We start from the raw sequence: 23,537 nt of genomic DNA on the forward strand, positions 1-23,537 counted from the left end.
TTAGAGCTGGAGATCTGCCATTGTCTTTTCCTACAGTAGATAAGTTTATCCCCACCTCCTGCTGAAGTTGTGTTTACAATACTGCTGTGGTAGTAGATGTGATCCACTGAAGAAATAAAATAGCTTTATGCAGGACAAGCTCCCAAGCATATCTTTCTGACTTTGTTGTGCAGGCTGCTATTGTAAGAATCATGAAAATGAGGAAGGTTCTAAAACACCAGCAACTACTTGGAGAAGTGTTAACACAGCTGTCCTCAAGGTTCAAGCCACGCGTTCCAGTAATTAAGGTATGTGAGAATTATTGCTCTCTGTCCTCCTTTTGGTGAGGAGTATTAAATATATCTTTCTGAACTAAAAAAGGAAACTAAAAAAAACATCTTCAAAGGCATGGCATGGCATGGCAGTTGGCTTGGCAGTTCATGTGGGAGGGTGCTATCACTGTGGTTTCCAGCAGTGGCTGTAATCTGCTTGTGCAGAGTTCCACCATGGCATCCATCCAGAAGAAAGCCATGTCCTCTGTGTCTCCTGTGGCCTCTCGAGCCAGAGGGAGCAATGTGGCAACCCAGACAGAGCTCCTAAGGGAACAGGTGGCCATCCAGGTCTCAGGCACAGGGTCTGCTGAAGTCTTCAGCCAGTGGCTGTTGGTAGCAGTGAGTACCCCTGTGGAAAAAGTACCCAGGTTAAAGAGATGCTTAGCCTGTTGGTAGAGCTTTAGGAGGATGTGGGCAGGCTGAGGAGCATTAGGAAGTCAGAAAAGGAAATACGACTGAATCTGTTTCAGGAGTATGATTCTTCAGCCACTCAACACAAGAAACAAGGGTTTCTATACTCTCCCCACAGCAGAAAAAAAAAAAAGGAGATCTAAGAGATGGAGAAATGAAAGCAAGTGTTTCTGCTTAGGGCAGCAGATGAACCTCCCTCCCTGTCTACCTCACTTTCCCAGATGCCCTTACACATTAGGGATAAGCTAATGACTGTGTGAATGAAGGTGCATCTGAGTTGGAGGGGTCACCTAGGGCAAATCAACCTGCTCCCTGTATCACAACAACTCCATTTTAAAAAAAAAAAAAAAAGGCTTTTCCTGCAGATGATGGACTGTACAGATTTGTCATTTGGGAACGATGTGGTTGAGAGCCTATGGGTCAGGATTAAAGGACAAGCAAATAAAGAGATGTCATTGTGGGAGTTTGCTGTAGACCACCCAGCCAGTATGACAACACCAATGAATTATTCTTTACAAAACTAAGAGAAGCCTCTAGATCAACTGTCCTAATCCCTCATGGGGGACTTCAGTTTCTCAGGCATTAACTGAGAACACCACACAGCTGATACAAACAGGTCCAGGAGGTTCCTAAAACACTTTGATAACAATTACCTGGTATGGGAGCTGATGAATAAAGGTGCCCTCCTAGATCTGTTGTTTGTGAACAGAGATCTCTTGAGTCAAGTGGTGCTTGGTGGCTATCTTCGTCATAGCGACCGTGAAGCAGTTGAATTTTAAACCCTTGGTGACTGGAGGAAAACTGCCACCAAAACTTCAACCCTGGATATGGGGAGAGCAAATTTCAGGCAGCTCAGGTAGTAGGTAGTAAAGTCCCCTGGGAAACTGCTTTTGAAGGCATTTGGCTTCATTAGTGCTGGTCATTTTCAGCTTGGCTGAACAGGGTTGTTCTTCTAGAGAACCTTCAGCAGGAAAAGAAAATGTATGATCACTAAAAGCAAGGTGAGGTAATATGGGAATATTACAGGGATACTGCATGCCTTTGTAGAGAGAGAATTCTTGTGGCTGAATCTTGGTTACAAGTTGAGGCTGACCAATACTAACTAAATATGTTACCTGCAAATGGGGAGAACCAGAGAGAACATTATTTTGTTGAGAATGGTCATCTTACAAATGGGGCATAGTTTAATGCAGTCTTGGCCTTTGTCTTTAGCACTAATGATGAGCTCTGGCACTCCAGGTGCCCCAGTTGGGTTGGAGATCTGTGACTGTAGGAACGATCAGAGTTTGCTGGAAGTTGAACATGTGTGAGGTTTTCTGCTCCACATGGACGCATATAAGCTTACTGGACCTGATGGAATTCATCCCAGGGTACTCAGAGTGCTGACTGATACCATCATGAGACCTGTCTCAATTATTTTCCAGCAGTCTTAAGAATCTGGAGAGGTCTCAGTTGACTAGAAGCTGGCAAACATTCCAATTTTCAGGAATGGCAAGGAAGAAGATTCTGGCAGTTGTAGGCCTGTTAGTCTCACTTCAGTGACTGGTAAAATTATGGAGGAAATTATGCTGGGAATTAATGAAAAACACATGAAGAACAATGTCATCATTAGTCACAGCCAACATAAGTTCATAAGGGAAACGTCATACAAGGAAATTTAGTTAAACAGGACAAGATCACCCATCTGGCTGACAAAGAGAAGCTGATTGATGTTATCTTTTTAGATTTCAGTAAAATTTTTGATACTGTTTCTCAACAGTATGCTGTACAAAATGTCCAGCATACAGCTAGACAAAAACAATGTGATATGTGAGCAATTGGTTGACAGGTTGGGCCCAAATGGTATCACTTCAGTGACAAACAATCACAAGTGGACTTCCCCAGGGCTCCATTTTAGGGCAAGTTCTCTTTAATGTTTTCATAAATGACTTGGATGGTAGAACAAGAAGATGTTTTGAGCAAGTTTGGTGGTACTAAATTGGGAGAAGCGGTTTCCTCTGAGGATGGAGAGGCATTGCAGAGAAAATTAGATAGCTGGGTAACCACCTACTGCCTGAGAGCAAGTACTGGATTCTGCACCAAGGGGCAACCCTGGCTATTCATACAGATGTGGGGATGAGATGCTGGAGGGCAGCCCTGCTGAGAGGGTCTTGGTTGACAGCAAGTTGAACAGTGTGCCCAGGCAGCCAGGAAGGCCAACCATATACTGGGGTGCATCAAGTGCAACATTGCTAGCCAGTCAAAGGAAGTGATTTGCCCTGTTCTGTACTGCACTGGTGCAGCCTTACCTTGAGTACTGGTCTAGTATTAAATGGGGAGGTTGGTGGCCCTGCCTGTGTGGCAGGGCAGTTGAAGATTCATGATCCTTCAGGTCCCTTCCAACCTTGGGGATTCTTTGAGGAGCTGAAGGTTTGTTAAGCGTGGATGTGAGGGGAGACCTCATCATGACTACAGCTTCCTCACAAAGGGAAGCAGCGGAAAAGGCACTGATCACTTCTCTGGTGACCAGCAATAGAACCTGAGGAGAACAGCATGAAGCTGTGATGGGACATTCAGGTTGGGTATCAGGTGAAGTTTCTTCACTAAAGAGATGGTTGGGCACTGGAACAGCCTTACCAGGGAAGTGGTAACAGCACTGAGTTTTCCAGAGTTCAGAAGTGTCTGGACAGTGCTCTCAGACATATGGTCTGACTTTTTTTTTTTGGGTTGTCCTGTGTGGAGCCAGGAGTTGGACCTGATGATCCATAAGGGTCTCTTCCAACATGGGATGTTCTATGATTCTAAAAAGATGAAATGGGTAGAAACAGATTTTCAAAGTTGTAACTAAGCAGTAAATATTTTAAGCAGAAAAATGCAGATTTCTTTTACGACTTCTCAAACTGTCGTAGTTTTGCATCAACGCCAGCATGCAGTAGCCCCTCTTCCATGCCTACCCACTTGCTCTAACAGTTGTGCAAGTTCCACCTCTTTGCAGGCCTGGTTAATGTATTAGTTTTCCTAATCTCCTCAAGAATCAAAGTGTTGGGGGGGAAGGGATTATGGTTTAATTATGGTTTCATGATTAGTTGGTTTAGCATTGTCAAGGATGGTTTTTTCCATCCTGGAGGGACAGGTGGAGCAAGGAACAGACAGTGGAGAGCCATTGCCAAACCAGGCACCGATGCTGAAAGAGATGCATACAGACAAGTTATTCTAGGCAACTAGTTACTACAGTAGCAATGTTCAGTAAACACTGAGCAAACAAAAAGTTAAACAGGTGCAGTCTTACTAAGTTGCTCAGCAGTGAGTAGAATAGTGAATTGATCTCCAAGTCACTACCATGAATGGCACAAGTAAGCATAACTCAGTTTAGTGGAGACTCCTCTTTTTGGCTGTGGTCAGAAACAGGAGAGTGAATTGCCTTTGTCTGTGCTTGTAGCCTACTGCCATCCTCTACTTGGCATATGTTTCAGTGGCCAGAATTGTTCAAAGCTTGTAGTAACCAGAAGCATTCTGCCAGTCTCTCTCCACTTACCTTTGTTTCTCCCCATAGAAATGCATTGATATCTTGATTGAGAAGGAGTACTTGGAACGTGTCGATGGTGAGAAGGACACCTACAGTTACTTGGCTTAATGTTTTTATTAGCAATTTTCTGACTGTGTGACACTCGGCAAATAGGTATGTGATGGAAAGAATGAAAGCAACGGAACTTCATAGCAGCCACCCTGCTGCCATTTGGACCTCCCTTTTTAATAACTGAGACCAGGACTCCCCATCAGCCAGTCTCAGATTTACATCAGAACTGCTCAGGATTGATACATTTCAAGTATGTAAATATGGACACCAATGCCATTTAACCTAATTTAAGAACAGAGAGGAATCAGACCCTTCTCATTTAAGGGTTGCATGCTACTGCATTTAAATCAATACATTGGCTATATGGTAAACAGCTGCCATCACTGGCAGCACTTACAAATGTTGGCAGCACTTTGAGAGCAAGTCTGAATGGACCCATGTGTAATCTGCTATGGAAAAACCATTTGTATAGTGTGTTTCATTTTTTAATGTGTGATAAATAAAAAAAAAAAAAGTTAAAAGATTTCTGTACAAGTTGCATTTGGTTTTATTAAGTTTCATGATTTCTAAATGTAAATAAAAGGTATAATAATGGTTATGAAAGCTACAGAAATTTGTTTTGCTTTTCCTCCTTTCCTGGTGATTTAAAGTATGCTGTTCTCTGAAGAAATTAACTTTTATCTGTAATCAAACATAAATGTTATTTCTTTTTAAGAGGAAATGTGTTTTGAAAAAGAAGAAAATTGTGCTCCTTTCACAAGGGAGAGCAGAACAGAAGATAAGTGAAATATATGTGGACATCCCTGGTCATCTGAAATTTGACCTTTTTTTTTTTAATACATCATATCACTCTTCTCCCCGTCTCCCACAGTCTTCTGGAAAAGCTGGCAGGCCAGGGCCTGGACATGCATGTGTGCTGCAGGATAAAGAAGTGGCTGGAGGGCTGGGAAAACAGAGTTTTGGTGAATGGAGTTATTTCCATCTGGGGCCTGGTCACAAGTGGTATTCCTCAGCTGTTGGGTCCTGTTTAACATTTTTATTGGTGATCTGGATGAGGGAGTTCATACACCCTCTGTAAGAACAGGAAGTTGGGATCAGGATTGATGAGCTGAGGCCAAGGGGATGAAGTTCAGCAAGATGGCGTGCTGGATCTTGCACTTAAGTCACAGCAACCCCAGGCAGTGCCTACATGTTGATGTGGGGGTGTTTTTCAATACTTGGTTGAATGCAAGCAAGTATTGTGTGCAGAGGGCTGAGAAGGCCAGTAGCATCCTGGCTTTTATCAGAAATAGCGTAGTTGCAGGACCAGGGAGGTGAGCATCTTGGTGTACTCAGCCTCATGATGTGTCCAGTTTTGGGCCCCTCAATACAAGAAGGGCAACGAAGTTGGTGAAGGCACTGAAACACGAGTCTTAAGGGGAGCAGCTGAGGGAAGTGGGATCGTTTAGTTTCTTCTGAGGAGGGACTTCAGAATTGTTGCTCTCTACAACTCCCTGAAAGGTGTGTGTGTGATGAGGTGGGGGTTGGCCTCTTCTCTTGATTAACTAGTGATAGGACTAGTGAGAAAGGCCTTAGGGGTCAGTTGGATATTAGGAAAAGCTTCTCTAAAGGAGTGGTCAGGCACTGGAACAGGCTGCCAGTGAAGTAGTTGAGTTACTGTCCCTGGAGTTGTTTGAAGAATGTGTAGGTGTGGTACTTAGGGACATGGTTTAGTGGGCAATGTTGGCAGTAGTTGAACTGGATAATATTGGGAATCTTTTCCAGCCTCTATGATTCCCTAAGTACTGCCTTGAATAAGGTTAAGGCTGCCCATTTCATTGAACAGAAAACTGTGTTCCTAAAGACTAACTCTTACTAAATAGTACTTGTGATGAGAATAAAATATGAGTGTTGCTATACATGTATATACATGATTGACCAAGTTTTATTCCATCTTATCAGAATGTTGTGTGTTCAACATATGTATGTGAGGTAAATACTAGTTTTCTACATGTTACAAACAAAAAGCTGCCTTTCCAGTTCTCTCTTATCTTTTTTGTCCTTGATGGTGAAAGGACTTCTGCTTCTGCATCCAAACAACTTATTCACCTTTAGACATGGTGGCTTCCCATTTTTCTGAGAGAAAAGCTGTTTTACGGTTACAGTTAGGCTCCGATCTATAGAGATATTTGATTTTTCACAAAGTTCCAGCTTGAACTGGGGAGTATTAGATGTGATCCTGACATACTTTAAAAATTGAGAAAGTATCTTATTGCACTTGAGCTTCTGCAAGCTTGTTCTTCCTGTACTGAAAGAACTTTAACCATGCTTGGTTACAATTAATAGAAACACTTTGTTGTTCATTTTTTGAAATGCCTTCTGAAGATTTTAAGATGAGCTTTGTAGAAGAAAGGAGTAGTAGCATGGTGCTAAAGAGGCATTAAAAATGATAATCACCTGTGGAAGCCCAGAACTACAGTACTGCAAGCTGCCCCTCAAAGCCATCACTGGTTAAAGCAGGATTGCTTAGTATAGTTTATATACTGTATTGTGCAGAGCTCTTCTTAAATAGCACTTGCTGTCAACTTAGCTCTATGTAACAGATGTACTTTATCTAAGCAGGGAGGAATTAACTTCTGCAAAAGGAGATAAGTTGTCTTGTTGGGTTACTCGTCACAAATGACCAGAGAAAGGAAAGCCACCCCTTCACAACTTAACACACTCCTCAACAAGTCAAGGCCAGTGAGTGGTTCAGTGTCTGGGTGAAGATCAGTGACAAGTGCAGATGCCAATACTCTATAATATCTTCATAAATGGCACTGACAGTGGGGTCAAGCAAAACCTCAGCAAGTTCACTGATGACACCAAATGGTGGGATCAACACACCAGAAGGACAGGATGCCATCCAGAGGGACAGAAACAAGCTTGAGCAGTGGGCACAGGTGAACCACATGAGGTTCAATAAACCCAAATGCAAGGTCTTGCACCTGGGTTGAGGCAACCCTCACTACCAATGGGGGATGAAAGGGTTGAGCACAGCCCTGCTGAAAAGGACCTGGGGATAATGGTGGATGGGAAGCTGGACATGAGCCAACAGTGTGCCCTCACAGGCCAGAAAGCCAACCCTATCCTGGGTTGCATCAGAAGCTGATCCTGCCCCTCTTCTCTGTACTGGTGAGGCCCCAGCTGGAGTACTGCATCCAGATTTGGAGCTCTCAGTACAGGAGAGATATGGATTTGTGGCTGTGCATATATAGAATGGACACAAAAATGATTCCAGAGATGGAACACCTCTCCTACAAGGACAGGCTGAGAGAGCTGGGGCTTGAGCCTGGAGAAGAGAAGGCTGCAAGGTGACCTGATAGCAGCCTTTCAATATCTGAAGGGCAGCTACAGGAAAGAAGGGAACAGGACTCCAGCAGTGCAATAGCGCACTCTAAACAAGTTTAGATTGAAATTTCATAACATAAGAGAGGAATCTGTATCACTAGAAGCAAAATAGTTGTTGCTTACAGCTAAGCAATACAAAGGATACAACAGAAATGGTCTCAGACCGGTTTGATTCAAGTGAGGTACGTACATAATTAGTCATGTTATTCTGTTTGCAGCTTGAGAGATACCCCCCATGCAGGGTGGCAGTTACTGGAGTCACCATTACCTGTTCCCTTACCATGTGATACAAATGGAATCTTGTCTGTGTTATTTCTATAGAGTGAAGTGAGTAGACAAAATCATGGCACCTATTTGGGAAGCTGCATATTAAGCTAGTACACAGGTAGAAGGAAAGCTTTTAAGTATGTTACTCATCTTAAACTTGGCATTAACACCTGTAGCTTCATATATCATTACAACTACCTACTTCCTCCCAGCCTCCCTTCCACTTTTTTTTTTTTTGAGTACACTCCCTCCATTTTTAAATCCATCTGCCTCCATCTTTAAATCCAACTGACCCCACATTAGGACTGATAAGGCAGAGCAGAAGTAGAAGAATAACAATTACAGTTGAACTGAACTAGGCAAGTATGTACTGCCTTTATTTAGAAATTAAGTGTTGTGAACTGGCTAAAACAGAATTTCAACTCCATTCCCATAAAAATGAAGAAGTTCAAGTATCATTTATTCAAGATTGAAAAATGCACCACACCACATTATTGCAAAAGGTCATAGGTACAAAACACTGCAGCTGGTGAGAAGGCAATAAAAAGTTTTTTTTTTTTTAAATTGGTTGCTATAAATTACTGTTACAGTACTTTGCAAACACAGAATTTCAAATAGCTTTTTTTTTTTTTAATTGCCCACAGTACTAGATTTTCCTGAAGATAAGGCAGCTGTATGCTTATAAGAAGAGGTAGCTGGTGTCAAGGGATTTCCATTTCTCTTTCTATACCCACATACTTAAGGGCATCAGCTTGGCTATATCTGAAATAAAAATAAGAACAAAAATAAAAACTGGTATCACTGGAGCAGTAGCACGGAGCATTTCAGCTTCATTGTTCTGACATAACACAGCACAGTCTGGAATGCTTTCTGCTTTCCCATAGTTTCCTCACCACTGAAGCCTTTACTTCCTGTGTAAATTTGCAAAGGCAGAACAATACTGAACATTCAAGAAATGCTATTAGAGGAGCTTGATCCAAAAGGGAGTAAGTAGTCCGTAAAGTTTCACACTTTCTGTACTGTACTCACTGCTAAAGTTCAATTAATTGCATTTCTCAAAATTGACTTACATAATATTGTTTTCACTAGACAGGTAAGTTCTCCTCTAGCAAGATTATCTTAGCAAGCACTTCTCTGTAATAAAACAAGCTTTCCTTACCCATTTCTGAATAATAGTAGAAACAACCTGCACTGCTTATCTAAGGAAGTGCCAGAGTACCAGAGGAAGTTTTATGTTCATCTGCACAGAAACATTATGTAAGTCTGTCTCCCTTCTTAAGTTACATTTCTTTTATTGATACAAGCCACCTTTCCAAGTTCACAAGGCTCTTAGCCAAATGCTTTTCTCAATTAAAAAAAAATAAAATAGCCAGAGGACTGCCTGTCACTGCTCACAGGTGCTGAGACCTGAAGTTATCAGGAAGCACGTACAGTAACTCATTTGGATCTGCTTAGAAATACAGGTAACTAATTGAACATGTCATAAAAAGAAGTTAGAGGAAACATCTACCAACCTGTAGTCAAAGAAAAGTTCTTCACCAGTCTGAATGGCTCTTTTAGCAAATATTCCTATTCTGTGATCACCATTAACCATCATAACTGTTAAAAAGAAACAAACTCATGTTAAGGTAAATACTGATAAAATGCATATTTACATATCCCACAACACTTTATACAGTGTTAAATGAAAGCTAAATATAAAACATACCTTTTGCATAGCAGTTGGGATTTACTGAATGGTTTGCAAATCTAATCTTGTTTCCCTTGCGTGTTGCATCAACCACAAAATCTAGGAGTAAAAACCATAAGCGATAGGAAGGTCACCTACAAACAGTCTCTTTGTAATTGTTTAATGATTAATATGCTTAGATTGTAGCAGCTGGAAAAGACAACCGCTCAACTTTCTACACTGAAGAGGTGGCACATCTTTATATAGCAGCTTTGTTATTCTGCAGCTCAGAATGATCCTACTGCCCCACCCTCTGCAGTCCATTCATCTCCTGCCACAGGAGCTCCCACTGGAAGCTTCTCTGCCCTTACTCCACAAGGGTAGCTCCATTAATAAATTAAGCCAACATTTACAGAAGGCAAAGCTTTTCTTTCAAATGATTTATTGTATTCCATAACTGACACAGTATAGTCTTTTATTTCCTGCAAGCAGCAGCAGCTGTCCATCTGCACATTTTTCTCCCCACACAAAATTACCTTCACAATTTACAGCTATTTAACTCACAGTGAAATTATTTCAAATAATACCTAGAAAGACAAAGTATTCAGGCTAGTTTACTAATGCTTGTAAGTATTTCATGGAGTAAAATTACAATTTCTCAACTCATTGTCTGTAGCTGCCTTGTCTATTGGGCTCTTTCACTAATATCTCCTTGAATATCATTTATATAAATACCCTCTGCTCTCAGTATTAGGAATCAGCAAATAGCTAGGAAAAGATGTGGAACTGAAAGAGCTGCTTATAGTCTTACTGCCAGCAAAAAAAAAGAGCCAAATTATATTGTGAACAGACATTTTATTTGTGCTGCAAGGATTGTGACTAGTAAACACGTACCATTATTCAAGTTAAACAGAAAGCTGCACATGTACTTGTCATACACTTTTCCTCTTCTGTCTGCCTCATCCTGAGAGATAATCTGAAAGAAATAGTTCTTGTAAACCACCTCTCCCCTTTTGTAACTGTAACAGCTTAAGGCTAAGAAAACAAGACATTCTGAAGAATATTCTAGGTTTATCAAACAATCACAGCTTGCTTTTAGCATGAATAAGTTCTTTCAGAGTAGGAAGAAAGAATTGCTTTTCAGCTTAAAAAGTAAGACTGTGTAAGTCATTTAGTCTTCAATCTTTTTTTTTTTTAAACCATGGAATAACATTTAATGGAAGTGCTCACTGAATTTTAGTGAAAATCACATCGAAGATTAAAAATGGCACTCCAGTACTCATTCTCTTAAGAGCCTCAACTTTTGGTGACATTTCAACCATTTAACTCTTGGATTTGGAGCAGTAGCTATATACTTAGCCAGTCACCTCTCACTCTCTCTCTCTAGAGAACAACATCAACTTGGTTTGAAACCAAGAGATTTTCTCTAACACACAACTCTACCAATTAAGTTCATACATAACCAGAGGTGTCCTTTACCTCACCACAGTATTCAGAGATGAATTCATTCTTCTGTACAGGATCTTTGATGAAAATTCCCCAGCCTGCCACATCTGAAGGTGCCAATAGTAAGTGCTGTGGGAGGTGAACAGAAAAAAAAACAACAGACATGGTTGGCTTAGATTGACCTTCCCTCCCCACCTTGACACAAGGATTCTTCTAACTGACAAGCACAAACAGACATTAAGAACTTCAGACTAGGAAGGTTTGCTGATGGGAGCATAATGCTGATTAACTCATTGTTTGACTGACCAACTTGTGAGAAGATGCTGCAGAGCAGAATTAAGAATTTGTTTTTAAAATATCAAACTGATATTTTAAATGAGCTGAACAAGCTTCACAGAGATACTTGGTAGGCTTTGTACAAGTTAAGTGCATTACAATCTACAAGTGAACATAGAAATAGCCAGTACTAATGTCTGAGTGAAGTTTTCTTGTACTGATCCAGCAGCTAGTTACCCTTCAAAACTGCAGCCTATCTGCAAATCACAAGTGAAACCTGAATGGGAGAAAGAAGAGATCCTTCCACGGTATTTTTCAGAAAACACAAGAAATGCTAACTTGGTGTTGGAAAATGCTAAAACGTATACAGTACTTAAAAGCAACATATAAGCAAGATAGCTGTCATCTATGTTATCTTCCCTTTTGATTTTATTTTTGATTGTTTTTTGTATGTTTGAAAGGTTTTCTTGTTGTCACCACCACAACCTCCCCCCTCCCTTTTTTTTTTTTTTTTTTTTTGCTTGCTTTATTGGATTTGTTTCTTCCTGTTTGAAATGATGAAGCTGAAGAAATTCTGTTCTCTGGTATGAAAACACAAACACTTCAAAAAAAAAAAAAAAGATAAAAGGCAACAGGCACATAGTTCTGTGACTATCTACATACTTTTTTGGATCCTCTCTGAATGCTGCAGTTCTTGCAAGAAACATTTTTGCTGTCCCAGTGGTCAGCTGCTCCACAAGTTAAACAGAGATCAGGATCACATTCACGAACAGCTAGGTAACAGGGACACTGCTTAGTGTTGCACTGTGCTTTACAACGACATCCAGGAAATCTGTTTTGGCCTACAAAGGAATAGATGAAAAAAAAGGCAAGTGTGAAAAAGTACCAAGTAAAAATAAAACACTATAGCTTTCAGCATATCAATATTAAAAAATAAACAATAATAACAATTAAAAACAACAAGCATAACCATTGATTTCTTTGTAGGACATCATGAAAAACAAGGGGAAATGGTTTTAAGTTGAGGGAGGGAAGATTTAGGTTGGGTGTCAGGGGGAATTCTTTTACTATGAGAGTGGTGAGGTGCTGGAACAGCTGCCCAGAGAGGCTGTGAATGCCCCATCCCTGGAGGTATTTGAAGCCAGGTTGGATGGGGCCCTGGGCAGCCTGGTCTGGTATTAAATGTGGAGGTTGGTGGCTGTGCACATGGCAGGGGGGTTGGAGATTCATGATCCTCGGGGTCCCTTCCAACCCTGGCCATTCTGTGAATTACTATAAATTCACAATCATTAAGGTTGGAAGAGACCTCTAAGATCATCCAGTCCAAACATCCACCTACACCCAGCATTTCCCCACTAAGTGGCATATCTACACATTTCTTGGGCACCTGGCAGGAATGGTGACTCAATCACCTGTCTGGGCAGCCCGTTACAGTGCCTGACCATAATTTCAGAGATTTTCCCTAATGGACCTGCATGGACCCTGCAGAGTTACTGCCAGTGTCCACTGCAAGGACTGACCTGCAGCTGTGGTCAGAGATGGCTGGAAAAATACCAACAGGAAAGACTTGCATCAGGAAATGCTGATTCACAGCATTTGTCAAGCACTGACATTTTGCAAGGATACGTTATTAGGCTCAACACAGCAGAGAGGGAGTATAAGACTTCCAAGTAATCTGCCCATTGTAGTTCTGAACTGAGAAATGCTGAGCTAGTTTTGGAGCAAAAAAAGAATTATGCTCAAAACACCTCTAGCAGCAGTCCAGCTAGGAGAGATGCACAGGTGGGATGTAAGCAGGAACTCAGGCTCAAATCATTAAAAGGTGATGGGTCTTAAACAGAACCATTTTACACAATAAATCATCATATGGACACATTTATGACAGCCATTAACAAGCAGAATTCTGGGAGAAGTTAGAGATCTTTCTTCAGTAAAAGCTATTCTATGTCTGCTTGGAAAAGCATTGCTTCTATTACAGACCACAGAAAGCCAAGATTGTATTTTTATTCAGTGGCAAAAATGGTGAATGAGGACAGTATATTCTCTCCCTTCCCAAATTCAAGAGGCAAGGAAAAGAAAAAAAAAAAGATTGAGAGATGTTCTTCAAACTGTCTAGCAAAGAGAGGGAAATTAAAATAACATCTACTAGTAGAGACAGAAGAGTCCCAAGACTCCCTAACACCTCCAATTTTACTTCACTCTTCCTCGAGTCCAATCATTAAGACTGCTTTTGACTTTGTTCAATGACTAATTAAGAGGGCCAACTTAAATTGAACACGTGCTTCCTTTTCAACTGTTTGATACTGTTTAGTGCTCTCACAAACACTGCCTGCAGAGGGGACAGAGTGCTAGCAAAGATACTGAAACAGTGAGGAAAGTTTATAGATAAGTTGTCTACTTTTACTTACATTCTGAGCTGCACTGGCAAAACTTCTCACAGAAGTTTTGAGCAATAACACAAGGGCATGAGCTGTCACAAGGCTGACGCGGATGATCACATGGCTGATAGTTGTAAACATGGTTTGATGAACCATCTGAATAAAAATTGCAACATTTTTAATAGTGAAAGTTGCAAACAACGTGCAGTTCCCCTCATTGTTTAAAGCAGAAATTCCCTTGAAGTCCCCTTAACTGAGAAAGCCCAAAACCAAACAGACCCAGTTCTACCATCAGTGGTGGGAGGGGAAAGAAGGGAGGTGTGTGTTTAGAAAAAAAATGTAATATTAGTTAGGTGCTTGATACCACTAGTTGCTTGCATCTTCGTGCATCTTATTCTTCCCATTACTCAGCTGCTTAAGTGTATTCAGAGCTGAACACTCTCTACTGTGGCAAACCGAAAAATGAAGCTAAAATAGTATAATTTCCTGTGTAAATATGCACCAGAGTAACATTGTTTTTATCTAGCAAAATAAATTTGCTCAAATGCTCCAAGTCATTAAGTCATTTTTACGCTTGAGAAACAAACAATCAACTTTAAAACAGACACGTGGGCAAAATAACACCCATTCATTACAATACCAAGCTTTCCAAAGCCAATTTTCTAATCCAGACAAAGCCAACATCTTACAGGCTAGAAGGGACTGTTGGAGCAAAGTCTAGCTTTATCTATACAGCAGTGAAGAGAATTTGGTGCCATAGATTATGTTTCCTGTTAATTGTACTGAGCGTTTGTTGTGTTTGCAAAAATGATCCATCAGCAATGAGAAAGGGGAAAGAATCAATTTTTCTTTTAATGTTGTTCTCAACAAATTTTTTAAGTTTTTTTCTTTTTAAAGGCAAATGCTGCTTTTTACTGCAGCTCCTGGTACTGTTTTCCATACTTTATCAGCACGTGCTATAAGAAGTTGTTAATTCAGCCTCCTTCTGAGTTATACAGACTATTTCCAAACAGTTATATAAATCAGTTAATACCTTTTACCTCTACTATATCTCTAATGAGAGCTTGCTTTATATCTCTAGCTCCCTATGGAAAGTATATAATGGCCTAAAATTGAAAATGGGGAAAAAAAACCAACAAAACCCAAACCGAAAAAAACAATAGTAGGATCTTAAAAGTTCAGGACATAAATTGAATGGAAAGATGCTAACCCTTTTTCAGCTGTATCTTTCTGCAATGAGCAGCCCACAACCTGCAAAAAACACAAAACAAACACAAGAAAGTTGACAGGAACTCCACTCCACCTGCAGTGGGCTGGGAAAGTCCTCTGCATCTTGTACCCATATTTGATTTAAAATGGGCAAGTTTCTGGTAACATAAATGTCTGCTAGACCCACAGGATTGGTTGCAGCAGAAGCACCCTGTTCCAGTTCCTTGGAGCTGACTGTATCAACACTGCAGACTAATCATTCCCCCCACCCCCCTCAGCATTGCACTAGTCCCAAGATTGTACAAGCAGCATCTACCCAGCCCTAGGCTTAAATTCATCTGGCTTTTAAGGAAAACCTGCAAATAGGAAAGCACTGGAGCAGGCAGCAGCAGAAGGAAGTATACTGAATTGCAAACACGCAGGGGCACATCTAAATAGAGGAGTGAAATTCTCACAGCTGTTTTCTTCAACACCTCACCAGTAGTCTCCTCAAGATCACAGCCAGGTATCACCCTTTATCTGCTAATCTCCAACAGGATCACAGTGCTAAGCCGTTTCCCTTCTGCTTCAAACTTTATATGCCTTACATACCTCTCTTAAATCCTTAAAATTGCCCTTCAGCATTCTCTTTCTTTGTTACATTGCCTAAACAGTGCTTTTGCAAGTTTGCTTTGGGGCAGAGGCTAGGAGAAGGTGGAATGTACATTTGTTGAAATATAGCATGCTTTTGCTTACCACAACATAGCTCAATGTACTTGTAAGTCATTATTACTCCTTTATTTTGTAGATTGCAAGTTTCAGGAGCAGGGAATCGAGAAAAAGTATCTGTTTGGCCTTAGGTAACACACACATGCTAGACAGAAAATTTCACTAGCTTTAAAGTAGAAATTGATGTTTCTTAAGGTTTGTTCAATTATATGCATTTTTGTTAGCACTTGAATTTCAGTAATACTAAAAAAAAAATCTGTAAAATAATATTTTAAAAGTCTGTCATCTCAATCTCCCACTGTACCACCTCAGCTTGAAGTTTTTACATAGTACTTTATTTTGTAAATGCATTATCTCAATTTCTACTTTAATTCAATGGTGTGCTGCACCTTCCTGCCATGCACAGTGGCAGACTTATCAAGGCTACTGAAGCTGTGGACAGGGCTCAGAACCAGACTACCCACCAGAGATACAAAACACTACAAGAAGTAGATGACATTCTTATCAAGAGTGGTTTGCTCTAGAAGAGGAAAGAAAAAAAAAGAAAAAAGGTGCCAGCATATATTTATGAACATAAACTCTTTCAAGGAAGACACTGATACAAGTGCAATTTTGACTTAAATTACTCTAATGTGCATCAAACTTTTTTTTTGCTGGCTGGCTTTTGGCAAATGTAGGAAACACTTTTAAACAGATTTTAAACAAATCCTTCCCAAAACGCATGATAAACCCTTCAAAGCTTTCTGTGAATACAAAACTCCTTAAAGCATTATTTTATTAGCAATTAATATGAATACTTATTTCAAGTTAAGCACTACCTGTAACAATCAAAAAGATCAGCATGATGGAAAGTTGATGCAAGAGGTGTAATGACAGAGGGACTAACACAATAGAAAGTTGTTATAAGGGAAGGAGAAGGGACTGCTCACCTGTCTCCAAAGATCTAGGTTCACAGGGGAGAAGTCCACAAAGGGGAAGGATCTCTTTCTGGAGATCCCTCCAGTGACACTCAGCCCTTCAACAGGGTCTAGGAGAGGTGCAGCCAGGCTCCACCCCTTCGTGTTTCACAGCTGAATTGCCTTCACCTGCACTGCCAGGGCAGGCTCCGTCCTTTCGCCAGGTGCTCAATCACTGGGGTTCAGGCCATGACTCAACAGTTCCCTTACAGCTATCCTAATACCTTAGTGTAAAATGCCACTTGCTGACTAGTTGCCAGCTAGGACTTTTTGGTTTTGTGGGAAAGTGGATTATATTGACGTGGCCACCTGAATATGACAAAGATCATCATCAACCATAAGTTCGGAATACCAACAACCCAGGATCAGTACAGAGATCAGTATGGAAGTCACAATGACAAAGGCACCAGATTTGCTGCTCTCCTAACAGCGACCGGTGTCAGAGACCCTGGCAAGAAATGAACAAGGCTTGCATGCAGCATGACTGTGACTTGAGGGAAGTGGCAGATGGCAGCACAAAGCTGCCAACACTCACCAACTAGGTAAATTTGACTGATAAAACCAAATACTGCAGCCATTTCCTCATAACTCTTAAGGACTGTCAGGAAGAGCTGTAAGTTCCTCTTACTAGTCCGTGAAGTTGAAGTCCAAGTACCATATCAGAAATGGACTGATGTCTTGCATCCACCCTCTAATTTGCTATCTCTATCAGAAGAGAAGATCTGATCTCATGGACTAGGGAGTGAAGGCAAGAAGACGGTTGAGAAAGAGCTTGCAACATGATGTTACAGAAAAAAATAAACTGTAAACAGATTTCCAAGCAAATAGGTGGATTTGTATACATCTGATAGCTGATACCTGCTTGATAGCCAGTTTTGAAAGCAAGCATTTCCAGAAGCGCTATGACAGCAGTTGTCAAAAATATTCATGTTCTTCTCTGCTGCCATACATCTTTGTACCATAAACACTATGCAGAACTGTATAAAGCTACTTAGACACATGCAGCAGTCTGGGGGAAGGTAGGGAAAAGCAGGATGAAAGAGGAGAGAAGTGGGAAAAAAAGTACTTTCAAATAAAGCTTACTAAGTAAACTCACATCTGAATAGAGGATGAGAAAGGGGAGGGAGAGAAAAGAAATCAAGCAGCAGCATTATATGACACTACAATCAGATTCTTATCAATCCATGGGAGAAAGTGCCAATTAGTTAAAGCAAGCATGTAAGTCAGCTCCCAGCCAAGGAAAAACAAATATGTAAGAGAGTGAACAAAGGACCCTTCTTTCAGCATATAGCCATGCTTTCTGCATTTTTTGTTCTCTCAGGTTTTTCTATTGTCTGCTTCCTATGCAGAATACTTATCAGTCCTGCCAAGGAAAGTTGACACAAACTATCTCCAGAAACCACTACATAAAGATTTTTTCTGGTTCTCGATCTTACTGCAACTATCTAACTAAAAAGACACTGGATGGAGGGAGAGAGTATTTACTATCCAGGATGGGTGCAGCCATACCAACTAGTTGTTCAGTGTACCCATATGGGTACAAGATGGCATGGAAGACGTGTCATACAGCTAACAGTACTAGTTTCACTTGCAAGGTTAGAATTTTCATTTTGATGATACTATATGCATGTTGAAGTAAAGCCTTAAGAGAATCAGCTATCAAATCAGAGAGAAAAGGCCATTAACTAAGCCATCTGCAACTGCTTTTCTCTTCAGTGAATGCTGCCTTTCACCTCATGAGCACAGGTAAAAATCACAGATCAGACTCTTGCAATGTGAAGAGCAAAGGACAGGACACTGGTCCTTCCAGAAGTGGATTTACTCCACGAATGGATAAACTCAAACAGAATAAGAAACAGAAAGACTCGCAGGTGGTTTCCCAGTCATCCCAGTTGTGTGACATCTTTACACAGTGCTCAGATTATACTAGTATGTACGTGGACTAAACAGTTTTCCTTTCTGAAAGGCTATTGGGCACTGAACAGATATTGCTTGATTGCCATATTCTATGAAATTGAAGGAAAAAAGTGATTTTACCTTTCAGTGAAAATTGAAAGGCATTTCAAAATTAAATTACTGGTATACAAGACCTGTTTGTTGCAGCTAGTAGGAATAAAATAGCAAGAAACTCCACACGCTGGCACGTGACCACTTATTTCATACAAAAGACTCAAAACTCCTCCAGAAACAATGTCACTGTGCTACCTATACAACCAATTTCAGCTTCAAAGTGCACTTGAGCCTTTTAGTCGCACTTTAGAAACAGATGTAGTGGCATTGTTTTTATAGCAATTTGCAAGAACCTGAAAGTAAGCTAATTCCCAACTGCATATTCTAAACTTGCACTGTACCTATTAGCTCCAGATTTAAAAAAAGAAGTCCAGCAAATGCCCCCAAACTTGAAAAATGTGACAAAAAAAGTAAATCAATAAGTTTTGCTCAGAACAGACGATTCCTTCCAGATTTTTTTCTTAGCTTACATCAGCTGTTTCTGCACTACAAAACAGAAACGTTCTACTCCACCATCAGTTTTTAAATCAACATTAGGAATTTCACTAAGGCTGGAAATAATAAAGATACCTGGAATTACTGGAAGAACAGGAAGAATGAACAAAGGGAAGGTAAGGAAAGATGAAGGGAAAAATAAGAAACACTGAAAAAAAGCATACTTATTCCTTCCTAAAAGTTCTTGCTAACTTTCAGTCAGTTATTTATCTCCTATTTTCTTATCCCCAGGAATAAAAACAGTCATAACACTGAGCTATGTTTTTTGAACCTCAGTATTCCCAAAGAAAGTTACATTTCACTGACAGTAGATAGTAAGTTTAAAATTTCAACAGGAATTGTTTTAGAAGGTGTTTCTGGCTCAACATACAGCTTTATTTTGTACTTAATTGAAGCTTATTATTAAAAGTGAAGCTGCAATTAACAGTCTATTGACCTTTTTCTTCAATTGAAGCTCTAGTTGATAATGCAGCTGGGTGTAACAAAGGAATTCCTGCCATGTCCCTTAAAAAGCTATCCTACAGTTACATTTTTTTTTTCTTAACCATCACCTGAATCTTTTGATTCAATACATTTCAACATAAAAAGCACAGGTTTGATTTGAAAAATAATACGTCATTATTTAATACTAGTATAATGCTTGTGAATTTAGTATTTATTGCTTCAAAATTCCACTGCCATTTCTTGAATATTGTAACCGGCCATATAGAAGAGTATTTTCAAACTACACTTTGATTATTTGCAGCAATAAACCTTCAAGAATCTGCCTCTTTAGGAAGCTAAAAAAGGGGGAGGAAGGGAGGCAAATGTAACATTTCCCATCCCCATGTGGTGGTGCTTTTGTCTGGGAAAAACAAACAAACAAACAAACAAAAAAAAACAAAGAAGTGTTTTATTGCAGCAAATTTTGTTTTTGAAAAGAAAAGGAAGGATATGGATGACTATTTCTTCAAAATACCTTCTGTTCAGATCCCCTCTATCTCCAATTTTCTGTTATGCAAAGGGCATTTAGTAACAGATTTACCTGTGTTTCCTTTTCTTCTTTCTGGGAGGAGTATCAACATCTTCAGCAGGGACCGGAGCAATAATACTAGATTCTTTTACTCTAAACTCATACACCTAACAAGAGATACCAAAATACATCCATGATAAATCTCTCACAAGTAGAAAGTTGCTAATTTACTATAGTATTACTATTTCCTCCAATCAGTATCTTAAACATGCTAAAAAGATGGATCTGCAAGGTTGATTATTTTTGTCACTGTAGAATAGATACTCTACCTATAGCCTCTTGTAAGTTTTAAATCTGTTTTTAAATTAAATTAACTTCTGTATAATTGTAGCATGAATTCTGGATCATCACATTCTTGGGAAAACCAAAGAAATTACTTTTCTATTTCAGTAATTAATACTATTAATTAATAATACAGAAATAGTATTAATTAGTATTTACAGAAATACCTGAATTACAGAAGTAATTAATACTATTATTAACTAATACTATTGTAATACTACTGTATTTCAGGTTTTAAAAGTAAAACACTATCATCCTCAGTAATAGCTTCCCTCCTTACCTGTCTGCATGTTTTGGTCCCAATTAGTCTGGCGATTGCACAGAAGTTGTCATAGTAAGTGCCAATAAGAACTCTAAACATTGAGGCTTCTGCACCACTCCATTCCACGTTCTCTGGGGGCTCAATATTTGGCTTCATTTTTATTGGTGTTTGACACCTAGAATTTGCTTCTGTAATAAATAATCATTGAAAGTATGAATCAATGTAAGGTTATATTTCAGGAAGTTTCTACAGCCTTTAAAAACATATAATCTACCCAACTGTAGTTAAAAAATAGCCCAGAGTCCTGTTGGTTTTACTGATTTAAGCACTACAACAAAACAGTAACTTTCACCCAGCTCTTGAAGTCCAGAACTAGGTAACACTGGCTATTAAAGTTACAGACCTCATTTCTAAACTAAGTTGAGACGATCTGGACATTTTGTTACAGAGATCTATTAAACTCATTGTTACTCTGCTTTATCCACTGATTTCCAAGTGTTTCAAATACACTGCTTCTAAAATTGCACTGCATGAGGTGGATTCATGCTGTCAAGCCAAATAGAATTTTTGACTAGCCTTACCAGAGGAACTGGATGTTTCATCTTTCTTTTCTTCTTCCTCTTTATCATTGTTTTCTCCTCCAGTTTCCGTCCCAGCTTCTCTGTCACTGTCTGTGTCTTTTGATTCCAACACGTTTATTGTTGGTGTGCTAGGTCTGCTGGTGTTGTTTGGAAGTCTTCCCCTTCGGCGACCACCTGGGCGCTTTGGAGGCGTCTTTATACGCTCAGCAGTCAGGGCAGCTGCAAACTCCTTTGCACCTTCCTAAAAACAAAACATTGATTTTCGTTAGAAGTTTAGGAGCGTTTCCACCTGTTGCCTGAGGTGTGGGATACCTGCATATTATTCTATACATTTAATCACGTACACAAATTCCAGTTAATTTACCCATAACATTGATGCAATTAAGGTCTCTCCATATTCAAGTTTACTATCATGAACGTGAATGCTTCTGATGTTATGATAAATCTACATTTACCAAGTATTTATTTCAGTTCTATTTTCACTTTCACTGCCAAGTAAAAATACAATTTATTCAGTAGTAAGCTTTCATCTTCCTAGGAGACAGAAGTAGTGAGAATGTTCCACAGAGTCCTTCCAAAACACAAGAACTCTTTTTGCACATGGCATCTAAACAATAAGCATTCTGCAATTTCAAAAGACCATCAGTATGGTAATTTGTTTTGTAGTGGAAAGGAGTATGATAATAGATAGGAAGTTTTTACATCAGAAGATTAGACATGTAGTTTCATTTAGGGGAAGTATGAGTTCTCTTGTTTGTGCTCCTTAAAAAACAAAGATTCTGGCAATAACCCTTCTTCAGCAAACAAATCTGTCCAATTTTTAGTTGATAGGCAACTTATGAGAGAGTTAAGTCTGTAAAATCCAGTTCTTTGACTAGTTTGGACTAGTGTGTGGACAGCAATACACTGTTAGTAGGAAATGATCTTACCTCCTTACAAGTATGTCAGGCTACATGTAACAGAGTGAAAAGCCATTCCTACTCAAACATCCATTTTGTGACTAACACTTTTTTTTCACAAAAACTGAAGATGACACATTTGACTGCAAGCAGCCTGCAGGTACAAACATGTTCATATACATAGCACATCCTAACATTAAGTGCAGCTTGGTGTACTTACAAGAAATTGTGCTTTAGTAAATTCTTACAGTTCATTTGAAATTATCTTACCAGATGCTGATAACAGTGCGGTCCACAGGGCTTATTATCTAATGCTGTTTCTGTATTCTTTCTTTTGTAAGTATTTGGAGTTGCATGGAATGCTGTTGAATCAAGAAAATAACATTTGCAAATCTTAAAAGTAAAATAAATGCATTAGATATCTAACCTCAAATAGTATTAAAAACACAAGATTTACCAAGACTTTACCAAGAACAGCATAAAAATTAGAAAAAATGGAAAAAGCCTCAAGATAGATGCTACCTACTTATATTTGACTTCCAAACAAACAGAACAAACTTGATTACCACCACCAAGTTAAATTGAACTATTCAGAGCTTCTCCTATGAATGATCATCTCTCAAGCTGTACGCATCCCATGTTCAATTTTTACCTTTTTTTTTTTTACATAAAAGTTAATTAACAACTCCATACGCTTTAACAAAGCAAATAACCCAGTTTTCATTTTAGTTACTGGGAAGGAACTATGATCATTTTTACTCTACTAGTTATCAGCACCAAAACTAAGTCCTCTCCAAGCTGCAGACTTAAATGCTCATGTATACCGATGGAATCTGTAAAGCACTCAAGCTGCAGAGCAGTGACTTAGAATGATGCAGAACTGGGTACATTACAAATGCAATGTTAATACTTTTACAGAGTGACTAAGTTCCCCAGCCATATTTTTTGCCAGAGCTTGTCTTCACCAGATCTTCTATCATATGATACTTGCCTCTCAACAGAGCATGTTCACTGGAAGCATTAGGAACTCCCTAGAATCCCCACTGAACGCAGGAAATCTGCAGCTAGAGTCACATAGGAACTGACACACTCAAGTTCCCAAATTATGAGATTTCAAAAATAATATCATTTTCCACAATTCTATATATATTTTTAAGTCCTCCAATACATACTTTTCCCCCATAGATGTAGTAACAGTAGCACATACAACTACAAGAAAAAGTAAGTGGTCAGTGTACTGAAGCTTAATAAGAAAAACCAACAAAACACAAGACTCAGCACTAGCTGCCTGTTCTCTAACACTCCATGAAGGCCAAAGAGACTCCTGTCAGAAAATACTGTAATCCCAGGCACTTTTTAAACACAGTTACAGATAAGCTACTTTAAGTTATAGTTTTGTTTTTCATCACTCAGTGAAGTACCATTTTTTGAACTGAAAGA

At 39.5% G+C, this 23,537-nt stretch overlaps 2 protein-coding genes across 12 annotated transcripts in view; one reads left to right on the top strand and one right to left on the bottom strand.

Annotated features, from left to right (window-relative positions):
* CUL1 (cullin 1) overlaps positions 1-4,881 on the top strand; it is a 47,015-nt gene extending 42,134 nt beyond the window's left edge. For 4 of the 5 annotated variants that reach the window (XM_031592033.2, XM_031592034.2, XM_090136791.1 and 1 more), the window contains exons 21-22: positions 174-287; positions 4,255-4,881. In XM_031592033.2, the coding sequence (XP_031447893.1) occupies positions 174-287; positions 4,255-4,335 (195 nt within the window). In that variant the 3' untranslated portion in view covers positions 4,336-4,881. The remainder of the gene's footprint in view (positions 1-173; positions 288-4,254) is intronic. The other variant, XM_031592035.2, reaches the window with a different exon arrangement.
* Positions 4,882-8,341: 3,460 nt separating this feature from the next.
* Positions 8,342-23,537, bottom strand: part of EZH2 (enhancer of zeste 2 polycomb repressive complex 2 subunit) — a 50,103-nt gene continuing 34,907 nt past the window's right edge. For all 7 annotated transcript variants that reach the window (XM_031592028.2, XM_090136794.1, XM_031592027.2 and 4 more), the window contains 12 exons: positions 22,368-22,459; positions 21,199-21,439; positions 20,636-20,805; positions 20,086-20,180; positions 14,894-14,934; positions 13,714-13,839; positions 11,969-12,147; positions 11,063-11,158; positions 10,478-10,559; positions 9,623-9,703; positions 9,429-9,513; positions 8,342-8,676 (listed from right to left, as the gene is read on the bottom strand). In XM_031592028.2, the coding sequence (XP_031447888.1) occupies positions 8,616-8,676; positions 9,429-9,513; positions 9,623-9,703; positions 10,478-10,559; positions 11,063-11,158; positions 11,969-12,147; positions 13,714-13,839; positions 14,894-14,934; positions 20,086-20,180; positions 20,636-20,805; positions 21,199-21,439; positions 22,368-22,459 (1,349 nt within the window). In that variant the 3' untranslated portion in view covers positions 8,342-8,615. The remainder of the gene's footprint in view (positions 8,677-9,428; positions 9,514-9,622; positions 9,704-10,477; positions 10,560-11,062; positions 11,159-11,968; positions 12,148-13,713; positions 13,840-14,893; positions 14,935-20,085; positions 20,181-20,635; positions 20,806-21,198; positions 21,440-22,367; positions 22,460-23,537) is intronic.

The sequence above is a fragment of the Phasianus colchicus genome, chromosome 3 (genome assembly GCF_987193195.1).
Source record: "Phasianus colchicus chromosome 3, bPhaCol1.hap1.1, whole genome shotgun sequence".
NCBI lineage: Eukaryota > Metazoa > Chordata > Aves > Galliformes > Phasianidae > Phasianus > Phasianus colchicus.